The sequence below is a fragment of the Carcharodon carcharias genome, chromosome 39 (genome assembly GCF_017639515.1).
Source record: "Carcharodon carcharias isolate sCarCar2 chromosome 39, sCarCar2.pri, whole genome shotgun sequence".
In the NCBI taxonomy this organism is placed as follows: Eukaryota; Metazoa; Chordata; class Chondrichthyes; order Lamniformes; family Lamnidae; genus Carcharodon; species Carcharodon carcharias.
In genome coordinates, this window is record NC_054505.1 from 1,851,367 (window position 1) to 1,867,257 (window position 15,891).

At 41.5% G+C, this 15,891-nt stretch overlaps 1 protein-coding gene across 3 annotated transcripts in view; it reads right to left on the minus strand.

Moving 5' to 3' along the window:
- Positions 1–15,689, minus strand: part of LOC121273106 (CD166 antigen-like) — a 34,071-nt gene extending 18,382 nt beyond the window's left edge. For 2 of the 3 annotated variants that reach the window (XM_041180075.1, XM_041180077.1), the window contains exons 1-2: positions 15,602–15,689; positions 3,009–3,041 (exon numbers count right to left, since the gene is read on the minus strand). In XM_041180075.1, the coding sequence (XP_041036009.1) occupies positions 3,009–3,041; positions 15,602–15,632 (64 nt within the window). In that variant the 5' untranslated portion in view covers positions 15,633–15,689. Of the gene's footprint in view, positions 1–3,008; positions 3,042–4,018; positions 4,097–15,601 lie in introns of those variants that run through there. The other variant, XM_041180076.1, reaches the window with a different exon arrangement.
- Positions 15,690–15,891: the final 202 nt, after the last annotated feature.

Genomic DNA, 15,891 nt, shown 5'->3' on the forward strand with positions numbered 1-15,891 from the left:
GGTGGAATAAATAAAGAGATCATTTAGAAATGGGCCATGTGATCCTAATGTACAGCAGAACAATAATGACTGATATGGGCAAAGAAAAGGATTTCCATCCTGGAACCTGATTCCACACATGGAGAGTTCGGGACATGATTTCAACGAAAGGAAGAGAACACGTTACATTCCAAATCGCTGCTCTGGACGTCCCCAATAGCGCCACAATCAAATAACTGATATTGGAATGTCTTGACAACTATAATGCAGGAAGAACTGCAGAAAAACTATGCAGAGCAAGAGCCCGCAAGCAAGAATGAGTGGCTGATTGCAAAGGTTTTTAAATTGTAGTACCAAATCAATTTTTGAGCCAAATGAACTAAATCACCTAGGGTACTCTACACAATCTGAGATGCTGGATAATACATTTTACCCTTGGATTCTAGTGAACAAAGGAGAATATTTCATTCGATTTCAAAATATCTGTGAAATTTCCTCTCCTGAAAATGCGATTAACAATAATAAACAAATCCCCCCAAAAAAACAATGAGGTTTCGCATTTCAGACATTGGCATTGCTTTTGTGAACCTTAAATGTTATGTAACCATTCCGAATGTGAGTGTCTCCTGCCAGGCTAACATTTGCTGCGCATCTTTAATTACCTTTGGGAATCTGAAAGTGCGTGTCTCAGCAGCAGGAAGTGGCTTCTGATAGAGCAATGATTCAGGGAGCCCGGATATACTTCCAGGTCGGGGTTCTGTGAGACAAGGAGGGATAAATTGCGGTGATGGAGCTCCATTGAATCTGCTGATATTATTTATCTTACTGTCTTTGTAAACCAATGAGCTCCCTGCGCATCCTAAACACCAGCTGTATATTGCTGATGGACATCTGCCTGCGGCTGACAGAGACCATTCACAATCTTAGTATCATATTTGTCCCCGGGTTGATCTTTAGAACCCACGCCTGCACCATCTCTAAGATCGCCCATGTCCATCCCACGACGCCAGCTTACTCTTGCCCTGCCTCACTCTTCATTTCTTTGCTGCCTGCAGGCATCTGGCTAACAACTCTCTTCTCTTGAACATCCCGTCTACAGAGAAATGAAATTAAGCAGATATTTAATTTACGGGAAGTCCCATTCATCCATAACCCATATTCTTGCTGCAATAGGTTGCCCCCTGTTCCTGACACACCATTATGCCACACCTCGGATTGAACAATCTGATTCTTGTTTTGGGATCCAACTGTGGCCTTTGGCCCTTCACTATCTGTGTGCCATTGTCCAGCTCCTGAAACTCCCAGAGATCTCTATACCCTTTATTTCCGGTGTCTTGAGCACCCCGATTTACATCGCGGCACACGTGGCGCCTTCAGCCTCCTGGGCAGAAGCTCTCAAAATCTGTGCCGAACTTTTTCCACATTTCTTTCTTCTCGTTGAAGGAGCTTCTTAAAAACTGCCTGTTCAGCGACAATTTTATTCATTTGACCTCGAACCACCATCTTCTTCGCGGTGTCAAAATTCGTTTGTTCATGCCTCTCGGGATCTTGGGATGTATTCCTGATTTAACGGCTCGATATTATTACAAGTAATGTTTACTATGGGGCTTTCCCTTGGGACTAGTGTTGGCTGGAGAAATATAGTTTATCTAGAAACATAAATGGAGCTTCCGTCTTCATTTATGTGGTTTGGGGATCTCTGGCTGGGCCAGAAGTGACTGGCTTGATAAGCCATTTCATAGTCAACATTGCAGTTGGTTTGGCACATCATGTAGGCTAGCCCAGTTAAGGGCGACATATTTCGTTCTATGAAGGACATTAAGAAACCAGATGGGTTTTGAACAAGTTCATTTATTTGTCACCATTCGATTTTCAATTTCATATCCTCTGTTGAATTCAAATGTTAACATCGGTCATAGTGGAGCTCGAACCTTGGGTCGAGGTTTTACCCTCAATGCCTGCAATATTAGTACAGTGGAATTGATGGGCTGATAGACGAGCTTCAGGACATACCTTACTCAGCTTTAGTACCTCGGTTCTATAAAAAACAGCTTTGGTGGGACAGGTAGAGAGTGCCACCAGAGTAGTGGAATACTCCCGGTTTTAAAATGGTCTTAGTCAAAGTCAGTTGGCAAACGCAATGGCCCAGGAAATTACAAGGGTAACGAGCTCCTGGTTACTGAGTGAACCAACGTTCGAGACGGAAATCTGCAAATCCTCTAGTTGATACACTGAATATTTCTAGATGTGGTTGCAGACTGGGCTTTAGGACAGGGAAGATATTTTTCAGAATAGGCTTCTGCAGTATGACAGGATGGCTCCCTGCCTAAATGTTGTAAAATATGACAATTGACTGCATATACGATGCAGAGTACTGAAGATAAATGGGGAAATTTGAGGAGTTTCAGGTTACACTGTGTTGTAAAAGAGATGGAGATCATCTACTTTAACTTGTTTCCGAGTCCACAACGCGGGGATATAAACTCGCAATTAAAATTAAGCCTTCCAATGACGATTCTGACAAGAAAACATTGATACCAGGAGGAATCTGCAGAATTAATCCAGAGTCCTGGTTTCTTGGTTACTGTAGCTAGTTAAAGGTTGCATAGCCAGTGTGTATTAAAGGAGGTAATAATTGTACCAGGCACGCTGGCATTGAAAGGCAAAATAGACATAAAGCATACCGTTGACTCCTTTGCCCTTACTACAAATGTTCGGGCTTGGAATGGGAAATTCAAATACATGTTGAGTCAATTTTAATGTTAAATAGAACATTGGTCTATGATCATCTGGAATGCTTGATTGTTGTCCCGTTATTCGCCACACAGAAAGGAAAGGAGTAAAGTGTCAATAAGTGACATTTCTCCGGGCGACATCACACTAGAACCTGCTATAATGTATGCTGTGTTGCAGATATCAATATTAAAACAGCAATCAAATTCTTTGCGATTAAAGCAAGTTGCATGTTTGAACTGTATGGAAATTAGCTATTCAGTAGCAGGGTTTTAAGTACAAATGTCAATACTTACTTTGAGACAAGCTCCAATGAACCGCAAAACCCACTGAAAAGAGATAAGATGAAATGATTAAATGAAGACTAGCAGGACCTCCCATTGTTCCCAAGAATCAGATAAAGATGCAATGCAGTACAGAGAAATCCCTTCCTCCCGTTATATATTTGAAAGCTTTTTTGTTGAGTTTTGCAATTAACTCAATTCCCTGCTATTCCCAATATCCATGTATACTGCAATCCGCACAGCTAATTATTCAATCCTCTTTAAATTGTTCATACATACATTTCAGAACGTGCATTCCAGATCACAACAATTCTTAACGTGTAAAACAATGTGACCCTATCAGGTCCACTTTGGATCTTTGGCCAATCATTTTCAATTGCGTGTCCTTTGGTTACCCACTCTTCCTCCATTGCAATCAGTTTCTCCTTATCAAACACGTCAAAATCCAGCATGATTTTGAACACCTCCATCACATTTCCCCTTAAACCTTTCTGCCTTCAGTAGAACACGCCCAGATTTCCCCGTCTCCCCTCACAAATGCAGTGTGAAAATGCAAGGCAAGACGATAGAATCAGACCCTTCAGGAGTGAAGTTAGGAAACGAGGATGGTATAAGATTGGAGCTATCTTGGGTCAAAGGCGAGGTCAACGGTTTCATGATTTCCAACTTAAAGGCACTAATTGATATTGATCCGATATGACAGGTGCAATTTATTTCAGCGTTCCGTCATGTAATGGGTGCATTACAGGCACGGCCAGTATTAATGATTCAATTGCCCCTGAGGACTTTGAGTAAATAACTTTACTGTTGGGACCTTGTGCACAACTGGGTTTTTGTTTTCTCGATTTGAGAGCAATGGACAAGGATTACGTCAATTAAAAAACGATTTCACTTCCAGTACTGGGATTTGAACACGGGTCCACAGATATTTCACCCAGAAATAAAATCACCGCAATAGCACTCTCACCCCACAATTTCCATTCAACAGCTTGGTCGTAATTTAATTTAATGTTGTCACTGACCTGAATTGTTATATGTGCTATCCATTTCCCTATATCCTATTCAGGTTGTAGACATATATTTTCTAAGCCGAACCTGCCACCGTCTGCCACAGCTGAAAACTTGGTGAGGTTGGTAATTAAGTAAGAAGAGTGGAAAAAAGAAGTAGACTTCAACTGGACATGGGCAGCCTCGCGACAGTGGATAATATTTCATGAAGAGATTGTGAGGTGCTGCACTCAGTGAGGACTCGGGAGAAAAGGCATGCTGAAGAAAAATGTAAAATGTCGCAATATATGCAGGAAACAGTTCACAAACATCAGTACTTCAAGATGGCGGAAACATGTCGGAAGCAAGTCAGAGAAGGTTGACAAGACTGATGCCTGGAATGTGCACATTGTCTTATGATGAAATGTTGTACAGGCTAGGCATGTGTCAGCTCAATTTAAAAAGAGGAAGAGGCGACTTGATTGTACACATTAGATCCAAAAGGGCCTTGACAGGGGGAATGTGGAGATGCGGTATCCTCTTGTGGATGTATCTAGAAATAAGCGGTCACTACTTAAAAAGCAGGGGTCGCTCATTTAAAAGGTACATCAGGGGATTGTTATCTTTTTTCAGAGGGTCGTGAGTATTTGGAACTCTGTTCCTGATAAGGCGTTGGAAGCAGGGTGTTTGAACATTTTGAAGACGGGGTGGATAGATTTTCCGTTAGCAAGATGATTATAGCTCATCGTCGATAGGTGGGATGCAGATTTCAAGTTGCTATCATATCAGACATGATCTTATTTAAAGGAGGATTAGTCTCGAGGGGCCGAATGGCCTATTCCATATTCGCACGCTCTCATGTATCTTTTGAATAATCTGTGAGCAAAAAAAAAATACTTGCAGGAATTGAAGTTCCAAAATAAACACAATTTAACAACAGTGGACATGATTCTGTAAACTACATTTATCATCGGCTGGGCCTCATCTGGGATGTTATGTCCAATTCTGGCATAACAGCTGGGGATGATGTGAAGGCTTGTAAAAGGTAGAAAGGACTTTGGACGCATTTGTACAAGGGGTGAGGGAATATCAGATATGTGGAGTGATAGGAAATGCTGGGATCAAGCTCCCAAATTCAATAATGGAACACCCAGAGTCAAACACATGGACTGAAGCAGACAAACAGACTGATTCAGAACAGGAAAAGGTATGAGGATCAATGCTGGAGGCTTCCAAATTATAAAAGTGTTTGGTTGTGCGAATGAGGAGAAATCGTATTCACTGGCAGGGTGGCCGGTAAGCAGATGACCCAGAAATCGGACAATGGGAAAATTAAGGAGAGGGGGAGCTAGCGAAACATGGCGCTGTCTGGATAAGTTGTCACACAGGATTGGAGTCTGGAGGGAATGCACCATGAGGTCCAGATATGACTGGCATTCCATTCTCTTTCATGTTGGTTTGGGAGAAGGGTGCCAAATGAGGGCAATGTGAGTCTCCAGATTCAGCTCTGTATCTATCCCTCGATTCCAACATTTTCCTTTGACTTTCTGACTTCAGCTGTCACTGACCTCAGTGCGAAGAAACGGTGTGTGAGCGTCTGGAGAATAGTGTTTTTTTTTTCTCTGTGATTTAGGGGTCTTGGTGCAACTGTCACTGTCTGTTTACCAGTCACAGTATGTGTCTGTGATTCTCTTTAAGTATGTGCGCATGAGTCTTCCCCTGTGTTTGCATTTGCCTGAATACCCAGCTCTCTCTGTGAGACTGTATCACTCCATATGTCAGTCTATTTGAATGTCTATTTAAGTTAGTTTGCCTCTGTCTATGTGACAGTCTCCTTCTGTCTGCTTGTCTCTGTTTGTTCCTTTTTCCCTCTACGTTTGTTTGTAGGTATCTGGCTTTGTTTGAATATGTCTGTTTCTGTGACTGACTCTATGAATGTGTGTGCCTCAGTCTAAGTTTGTGACTATGTCGGCGAATACCATTATGGAGTGAACGCATGCAGTACCATTATCCTTTGAATTTGAAAAAAAAAAACATATTTCCAGGAACGTGCATGATAATTTTTGAGCAGAAAGAGGAGCTGCTGCAATGTGTTCATTTAAGGACACTAGTCTCCGCCCTGACAGAGATCTCGATCTTACTGATGCGGCCTACTCCCAACGACTATATGAGAAAAAGCGGCCTAAGCTATAAGAAACGAGCAGTGTTTCAATTCACCATAACATGATTAGTTTAATAACTGTCACAATAATCACAATTCGCTTATCAGCTAAATGGAGAGAGAATTAAAATTAAACACAAATAGGAGAACGATTTGGAAATGTAACTGCCTGAATTTTAACGATACAGCAAGTGTTTGTAACGGAAACCATGTGGTGTCAAAGCAGAAACGCATCTTCACTGGCACAAAGCAATTTAAACCTTGACAGTAGAAATAATGGTCCAGGGGCAGAAATGTGTTGACGCACGTTGAATGGAAATACATTGTGAGAGATTGTATTAAATACGTTGATTTTAAAAATCATTCTACGATATAACACCTCCAGTGGTGAGGGCACACAGACTGAACCATGCTGCACTCAATTATTGCACTAATTCAAGGCAAGTTACTTCAATTACAAATCTGTTATTAAATATTCAGCAAAGCAGCTCAGAAGTTGCTAATAAGCAGTCACAATATATTATGCCAAAGGTTTGAGGAATCGAGCGCCATATCATAGGCTATTTAAAGAGAGAAACAAGCTTCATCAAGTGTGTGAAAAGGAAAACAACAGCCAAAGTGAGAATTTGTACTTGAGAATGGGAGACTGGTGGATTAATAATTGAAAACAAGTTACTGGCAGACTTCGAAAAGGCATTATTTGACTTTGTATTCACAGTGGTCGATACAAAGACATCCAAAGAATGGTATAGAATCAAGAGGGAGGAAATTAAACAAGCACAATCAGTGCAGAAGAATAACTATTGCTCATACTCGTGGAACAAGAAATGGACATGGTATTGCAATTGCTTGCCTGAATTCTGGTGTCTCAAAGTAAGGAACACTGCGATTTATGCATTTTAAAATAAATAATCATGGGATGTGGGCGTTCCTGGCTAGCCAAAATTATTTATTGTCCATCCCTAATTGTCCTTGAAAAGGTTGTTGTGAGCTGCTTTCTTGAGCTCCTGCTGTTCATATGATGTGGTTATATGAACATCCAACAGTGCTGTTCAGAAAGTAGTTTCAGGATTTTGACAAAGTGACAGTGAAGGATGCACTGCATGCAATCTTCCAAAACCGCCTCTATTCAGAAAGATACTAGCTGCTTAGAAAATTGGAAATCTAACATCTATAGACTGGAAATGTGGAAGAAAATAAGCGGGGACATTTAGGCCAGTTATCTAATATCTGACACTGTGAAGTGTGTTCACAAACATGAAGCCTTCAAGAGGCAGGGAAAGTGAAACCATTAAAAAAATCCTTTCTAGACATCTAGTTGTTTGGAAAAAAAATCAAGGGGAACAAACGGAATGCAAGATTCGCGAAAAAATAATTTAATCATCGGTGAGGCTGCAGCTAAGTTATTGTGACCCTGTCAGAGCAAAACAATTTGGAAAGGATTTCTTGTGCATTGAAACGTTTGAAAGGAGATTGTCCAAAATGGTGCAAGGAATGAGGGTCTTCCCTTTTACAATCCCAGTCCAGGCGTCTGGGATGTGGGCCTTCTGCAGGGAGTCTATGACGGATGTATTAACATACAGAGCTCTCTCTGTCTCTCCATGATCCATAATGGAAGTTTGGCCTTCAGGCAACATCGTTGCCATGGATATCCCACGATATAAAGAGCAGCAAAGGGGAGCAACATGAAACAGCGAGGGATGGCCTGGGCAAAAATGATTTCCTTTGGATAAGGGACTTGTGTAAATGTCTCTGTGCGCGTGACTGTCTCTATCATTATGCCTGTCTCTCCTTTTGTGTCAGCGCAGTCTCTATTTTTGTCTATGCTTGAGTCCCTGTCTCTCATGGCGTGCCTTGCTCTGCTTTCGTATCTTCAACAGTCTGTGTGTCTGTCTCACAGTTTCCCGCCATTTATGTGTATCTTTTTTTGTATGTCTGCCACGAATTATGTGTATTTATCCTTCTGTGTGGCTATCCCTGCCTGTGTGACATTCCCTACCTGTATGACTGTCTCTGTCTGTGTATCTTTCTCTGCTTGTGTAGCTGTTTCTGCCTGTGTGTATATCTCTTTTTTGTGACTGTTTCAGTGTACGAGTTTGCCTGTAAATTTCTGCCTTTGTCGGTGTGTCTGTCCCTTTCTACAAGCTTGTTCCTTTCTCTGTCCATGTGTTTGACATTGTGCCTTTCCGTGTCTGATTTTGTTTCCTTGCCTGCCTGTGTTTCTGTTCCTGTTCGTGTTGCTATGTGGCTGACTGTGTTGTAGTGTCCGCCTGTGTCACTGTGAGACTATTTATTTGTCTGCCTCTGTTGATGTGTCTGTCATGATCTGTGTGTCTGCCATTGTTTTTGTGTCTTTCATGCTCTGTGTGACTATCAATTTCTGTGTGTGTGTCTCTGCCTCCTTGTCTGTCACTGTCTGTGTTTCTGCCTCTGTCTGTGTGTCTGTCATTGTACGCCTGTCGCTGTCTGTGCTATGCTACTGTCTGTGTATCTGTCACTTTCTTTGTGCCTGCATCTGTTTGTGTAGCTGTTTCTGAATGTGTGTCGATCTTTGCTTGTGAGACTCTACCTCCATGCATCTCTGTATATATATGGCTGCCAGTACTGACTGTATGTCTCTTCATGACAGTGATTCTGTCTCTGCCTCTGTGCCTGTCTATGCCTGTGCTTCTGCCTTAGTTCATGTATTAATATCTGTGTTTCGGCCTCCACATGTTCCATTATGGAATGTTTTGCTGCACCAACAGCGGACATTGATATTGAGCCATTGAAGTTAACAGGATAAATGTTGGCCACACACGGCAGCTCCTGCAATGTGTTAATCGAAGGATATTAATCTCCGCCCCCTCCACAGATCCCTATCTCCGTCTTATGGGTGTGATTAACTCAAGCAGAGCAAAGATGAGCAAGAGTAGTTTATTATCTGTCACATACATGAAACTTCGTGCATGAACCTAATTGGGATTGGAAGAAAAGTAAATATCACTTGGTAAATCGTTTGATAATATATCTGGCTGAATTTCAGTATGACAGCATGTATTCGGAACAGAAAAAAAAGTCCTCTCAGAAAAACAGCACGTTAAATATTGACTGGAAAAGCAGTAGATCAGAGGTGGACTTGTGCTAAATCAAATTGAAGGAAAATATATTGTTACAATAGTTATTAAATACTTTGTTTCATTCTTGGATAAAACACCACCAATTTTCCTGTACTTACCTATTGAAACACCCTGCACTCATTTAATCAAGCAATTAAACTCAAGCTGCTTCCAGTAACATTTGAGTTACCAAATATTCCACATAATACAGATACACATCACATCAAGACAACGGTTTGAGAATTCTCCTGTCAAACAACAGTGCCAAACAGGCAGAAAAAATGCTTCAATAAGTCTATCAAAATAGAACACATTTGTACCCAATATGAGAATTGGCTCCCTAGAGTAGTTGGGGGTGGAGTGGGGGTGTGGGGGTGGTTTGGCGAGTTTGTTGGAGACTTGCGAGTACTAATGGGGAACAAGGAAATGTCAAATACTTTGAACAAGCATTTCGAACCTGTTGTCACATTAAACGACACAAAATGCATCCAAGGCACAGAAGAAAATCAAGTGGAAGGAACTTAAAGCACAAACTTTTGATGGAGAATAAGGACAGGGAACATGAATGGAACTGAAAGCTGACAGGGCTCCTGAAATCGATGGCCTACAGCCTGGGCTCGTAAAGAAAGAGACAGCTGTGAAAATAGATACATTGTATGTAATCCTCCAAATTTCCCTCGATTCTGGAAAGCTCCCAGATGCTGGCAAAATTGCAAATGTAACACCTAACATCCTACAAAGGAGGATGGCAAGAAACAGAATGATGGAGCAATTAGAGGGCGGTCTGAGTGTCATTGTACACAGAGAAGAACATTGAATGCACAGCATGGAATGATGGAATAAAATGAAATTGGCACAATTTTGGACAAAGGGGATTGTGCTTAAATGTCGGGAGCCTCGCTGCAACTTTACAGGTCATTGGTGGGAACACACTAAGAGCAGTGTATATAATATTTGTCTCCAAACGTTACGAATGGGATAATTAGATTAGGTGCAGGGCAAGTTTTCCTGATACCTAGGCCAGTGACGTTGTCTTCAGCCAAGGTTGACTTGATTGGGCCTATTCTCAATGGCGCTTAGAAACATGAGACATGATCGTATAGAAGCAGAGAATAAAGTAAATATTTTTTTTTTACAGCCGAGATACTAGGCAAATGTAGCCCCGTAAGTGAACTGAGAGCTTTGGAGAAGAGTTTACAAATAATGAATCCACGAGTTAAACAGAGCTAAAGAGGCATTTGTTTCACATAGAGGTATCTTCATCAGGGCGCAGTAGAAGCTGGGGCATTTAATATGTTCAAGACTGTGAAACAAAAGTACGTCAGGTTGCATGGGGAAGGCAAGAAAGTAAAGTGAAGGCCATAATTAGGTGATCAGTGATCTCATTGAAAGGCAGAACAGGCTCGAGGGGCCGAATGGCCTGCACCTGCGATATTTGTTTCGAGCTTTCGATCTTAAATTGTTACGTAAAGGCTTTAAAATGCATGGAATGGAATGGGGCATTGAAAGCGAGGCGCAAAATGATTCCATTTGAACTTTACAAATAACACTGCACATATGTTTCAATCGGATACATTTGCATCATTTCTAAAATTAAATTGGGATTGTTGCATATTTGTCAGCACTTAAAGTTCCAGCACAAGATAGAATGATTTCCTTTGGTATGTGATTTCTATTCTTCTAAACATATTTGTTGTATCGCGTCTCTGTTTGCAAAAAATGTCAACAATCATTGATGGTCATCAATGCAACCCCTTTGTGTTAAGGACACAGTTCATTTGAAATATTTATAAAAATCCACTGAAGATATAATTGGTGACCGAATGAAAGCTTCAGTGAAAGTAAAATGAGGAGCTGTTTTGAATGTGTGTATATACACTGAGCATCTTTGCAATTATCCACATATTTCCACGCAAAGAAACATAATGTCAATGCAATATGAGAGCTTCAATATGGATCAGATGTGAGCATTGACAGTGGAATTGATGCAATGGGATATTGTATTTGAGACGTGAATTCATAACACAAAGATAGACTTCTGCATTGTTGGTCATTAGTCTCCGCCCACAATGTCAGTCTCTATCTCAGTGATGTGCGCAGCTCTAGCAGACTAAATGAGGTAGTGGAGTCAATTTAAATTTCCAAATGTAAACGCTGCCTGAATTATTGACCAGAAGCGTTTAGTTGAATAGGCGGTAAAAAAAAACATCTGATCGCAACTAAAATAAGGTATATTGAAACAAGCTGATGGCTGGAAACACGAATGAAGAATAAGCATACGTTCTGAAAGGCGTCAGAGTGAAGGATGATAGTGATAGCACGTAGGCGTTAGAGTGGAAGGAAGAGGTTTCAACATGCTGGTGCTTCAGTTCAAAGAAACAAGAAGTTAGCAACTGTCAGTAACGGCTTTGAAGCCGAATTAAAGGGATACAACAAATTAAATTTAACAGTACATTCACTAATTCAAGTTTTTCCTCCAGTGTTAGTTTCCAAATAACCTGATGACTCCCATTGACAATTGATCTTCGCATACACAGAATACCCCATCCCCATTATCTGATCTAGGTTTAAAGCAGACATTCAGTTGATCACGTAGCCACAGGACAACAGTGGTGATGCCAGACTACTGGGCTTTGGAGCTTTATCTTGCTGTTTGATCTTCACCCTCTTTCCGCACATGCTTACTTTGTAGCATGGATCAAATATCACAGTATAATCAACAATTGTGTCACCTCGCATGCTCAAAGTTCTTTTTCTTTGGCTTTGGAGCACCTACTGATTGGTAGACACAGAGGAAAACCCAGGGCCAACCAGACTATCGGCCCTTTCTCGGCCATGGGAAGACGACCAGACTCCCATTTCCAAAGGCTAAATTCACTATTCTCCTAGTGATGTCACATACTCAGCATCTAATTTTAAAACCGGGAGGTTAGAATGTACTTCAACATATTCAATGTCGGATTCAGGAAGTATTAATTGACCCAGGTAGTGGACAGAATATGGAATATGATACCTGATGGAGTAGTTGATGCCAATAACATTGAACTATTTCAGTGGGAAATTGTTTGTAAACATGTGGGTGAAAAGCATTATGAGGAAGTGGTGATAACTTTCCATAAACCAAACTTGTTGGGCGATGGTTTCGATTATTCGTAACAACACAGAGTTTTTGGGTAGAATGATGTTTTTCTTTGCTGTAATGACAAACACGTTCAATTGATATTAGGAATGAAGCAACATAAAATTCACTATCTAGAAACCTCTGTATTCAGAATCGGACGCTTTATTACTGATCAAGTGAAATTTAATCCTCTAAGTGGGAACAGGACATCAGAATAAGGAATTTCTTTGAAACACTGATTAAAAACAAATCGTGGCATTAATTTTTGATATGAATTCGGGCTTAAGTAGCATTAAGCCATTCCAAGAGGTTCACCACTATGTGAAGATCAAAAGCAGCTGAAGATCCCAGGCATTCACTTACGGCCATTGACATACAGCATGAGTTGGGAATATGAGCTATGAGGAGGGTGCAACGAGGCTTCAAGGGGATGCAAATAGGCTAAGCATGTGGGCATGAATATTGCAGTCAGTACATAACATGGAAAAATGAAAGGTTATCCACTTTTGTTGGAAAAACAGAAAAGCAGCGTGCTTCATAATTAGTGAAAGTTTGGGAAGTCTGTATCTTAGATGCCCCTTTTCATATGTCATTGAATGTTAATGTGTAAATTAAGCAACAATTACTAAGGTAAATCATATATTGTCCGTCATTGCAGAATTATTTCTGCGCAGGGTTTAAAAAGAAAATATGTTGCTGCATTTTATTAGTGCCATGATAAGGCTGAGTCTAAAGTATAATGTGCTGTTGTGGTCTCCTTTACTGAGGAAGGATACATGTGTCGTGGAGAGGGTGCTGCATAGGTTTACTGCAGTGATCCCTGAAATGGCAGGAGGGTTCTTTGAGGAGGCATTGAGGAAACTTGGCTTCTGTTCTCGATAGTTCTGAAGGATGAGGGGTGACTTCTTTTAAAAATGCATCGGGGCTCGACAGCGTAGACACATGGAGAAAGTTTTACCTCCTTGGGCAGCGTCAAAAAAGTTGTGGCCATCTCAGAGATGGGTGTGGGCAGTGCGCTGTACTTAAATAAGGAGGAACTTCATCACTCACTGGGGCGTGACTCTTTGCAATTCTCTGGCACAGAAGGCTGTGGAGGCTCATGCATTGAGCACCTTCAAGACAAACATCGGTTATTTTGCTTATTCAGAACATTCAAGGGTTATGAGGACAGTGCGGGAAAATGGCGGTGAGGTAGAGGATCAGCCGTAATTTCATTGACAGGCTGTGAAGACTCCAGGAGCTGAATGGTCTAGTACTGCCTCGTTGTTCATTTGAAATTCAGACACACAAAGTCTGGTGCTAGTCTTTGAAAGAGCAAACCAATTTTCCACTCTTAGACATTGTTTCTACAGGCCCTGCATTTTAAAAAAAATAGTAAAAAAATCTTCCATATTGTGACTAAGTGAATCATTGACTAAACTACACATGAAAGCAGTTGGGTGGATTTTGAATTCAAACATGGAGCTTCATTAGACACCACCAAAAAGAATGTCCACTGCAAATACTGGAGCTCCATCATATAACGAATAGAGCTGTTGATGATGGCAATTTGGTCTGTTCAAGATGGGGATTAAGAGATAGATTCTGAGGGCAATGGAAAGCTCAAGTGCTGTTTTTATTTAGTCACAAGAGCCTCCACACTCTCTGCAGATGTGCATCTCAGTGATTTGTTCAGGCTTAACTTGACGAAAGATGAAGTGTAGCTGTTGCAAGGCCCCACATCTGAGGCCTGACTGAGGTTTATCAACAACATACACACGATGCAAAATATCGTATAGAATCTGGAATTCAGGCAAGATGGGAAAGTTATAGGAAAATCAGCAAACATTGCTGAAAATGATTAGTGTTACAGGGGTAGTAATAGCACTTAGCCATCATGGCGGATGACAGCGGTTTCAACTGTTGGAGCTTCAGTATAAAGAAAGAGGAACTGAACAAATGTCAGCAAGGGCGGTGACTCAGATGGAAAGGCAACCCTCAAAGTACGTTTATCAGAATGTTTCGAAATTGTTGTGAAAATATTCTCCCCCAGAGTTTGGTCTCATTGTTCAAGGGTGCTGATGCACAAATTCAAACTCGCACCTGCTAAAACTAACCTTCCTGTTACCTGTTTACTTTTGCCTGCCGGTGAAGAGTTAATTGCTTGACGTAGGGCCAGTGGTGACAGCCCTGATACAGAAAACATTTAATTGAAAATGTCCCATGAATAGTTCTTGAAGATATCAAGTGACAGGGGTGTGACTATTTCATTTGACACTGCATTCCATTGTGGGATTGTTCCTGGGATGAAAGATATTTGGTACACTCTCTTTGGAAAGAAATGACCCTTGCTATTTAATTTTAAGATGTTTACTCTTCAGTAATATTGATGTGTGCAGACATTTTACACAGAGTCTGCCACAAATATCATCAAGTTCATAAAATTCAGTCCGGTTGAAAAGGAATGAACAATGTGGAAATTGGTCAGCAGTGAAGGGCTAGGAATATGAACAAAGGCGGGATAGCAGAAATCAGAATTTTCAGCTCGGAGAAGTGCAGGTTCATATCAAGCGAGAAATAGTTTCCACTTGGGGCGAGTTTGGGGCGGGGTTGGGGCGGGGAGCGGCGGGGTGCGCTCATAACGTGCCCAAAGGGCAATAATGAAATATGCACGGGCTTTTATGACATGCATCTCCCATTTGACTCTCTGTCTCTTGTAGATGCAAATACCCTCCAGGAGATATACCCCACAGCTGCCCTCCAACATCTCACATCATTAGGTGATCTTGAGCTGATTTTGTTTGAGCGCAGACCGTTCCGTGTTAAGGACATGTTTGGTGAGTGAGCTCGACCGCTGTTTTCCATTGAAACAGTCTGATTACAGAACATGTAAAACGGGGCTCTAACAGTACACTCAGCGGACATCCACTGAACGACGCTTTGAAACGGTGCCAAGAGCATCAGCGACAAACAAGCTCCCTGCTCTCTGTTCCGAATTAAGTCGGTTACACCTCCCGAAAAATAAAAGCAGATTCACTCCCAAACCGTTCCTCACGGATAATTCAACCCCGTCTTGTTTCTGCTCCGAAAATCCAATCTGAGTAAATGCACACCAAACCTGAATTTGTTTTAATTCATTCAGCTACCAAAGGACGGACACCACAGATCCCAGTCCCACTCTCCCTGTGCTAGTTACCCACTTAGCCAACACACAGAAAATAAACCCAGTAGTACCAATGCAGCATTGATCGCGACTCACCAAACAGCAGCAACCAGACTCCTGTCTCCATGTTCCAGTTAGAGATGCTTCGAGACCTGAGAGCTGGGAGGATCGGCGGCTGATTTGCTTCACCCAAGTCTCAGAAGTTCAAACCAGGAAGCGTTGTTGAGAGAGGAAACAGAGGCTGGGAGGAAGCGAGGTTGTCACCACAGTTAAAGCAACAACGCTGAATATTGTAGCAGAGGAATGATATATGGATGTGATCGCTGCATGATCAAAAATGTTACTCTTTGTAAGTTAAACAATGATCACGTGCTGTATGGACGATA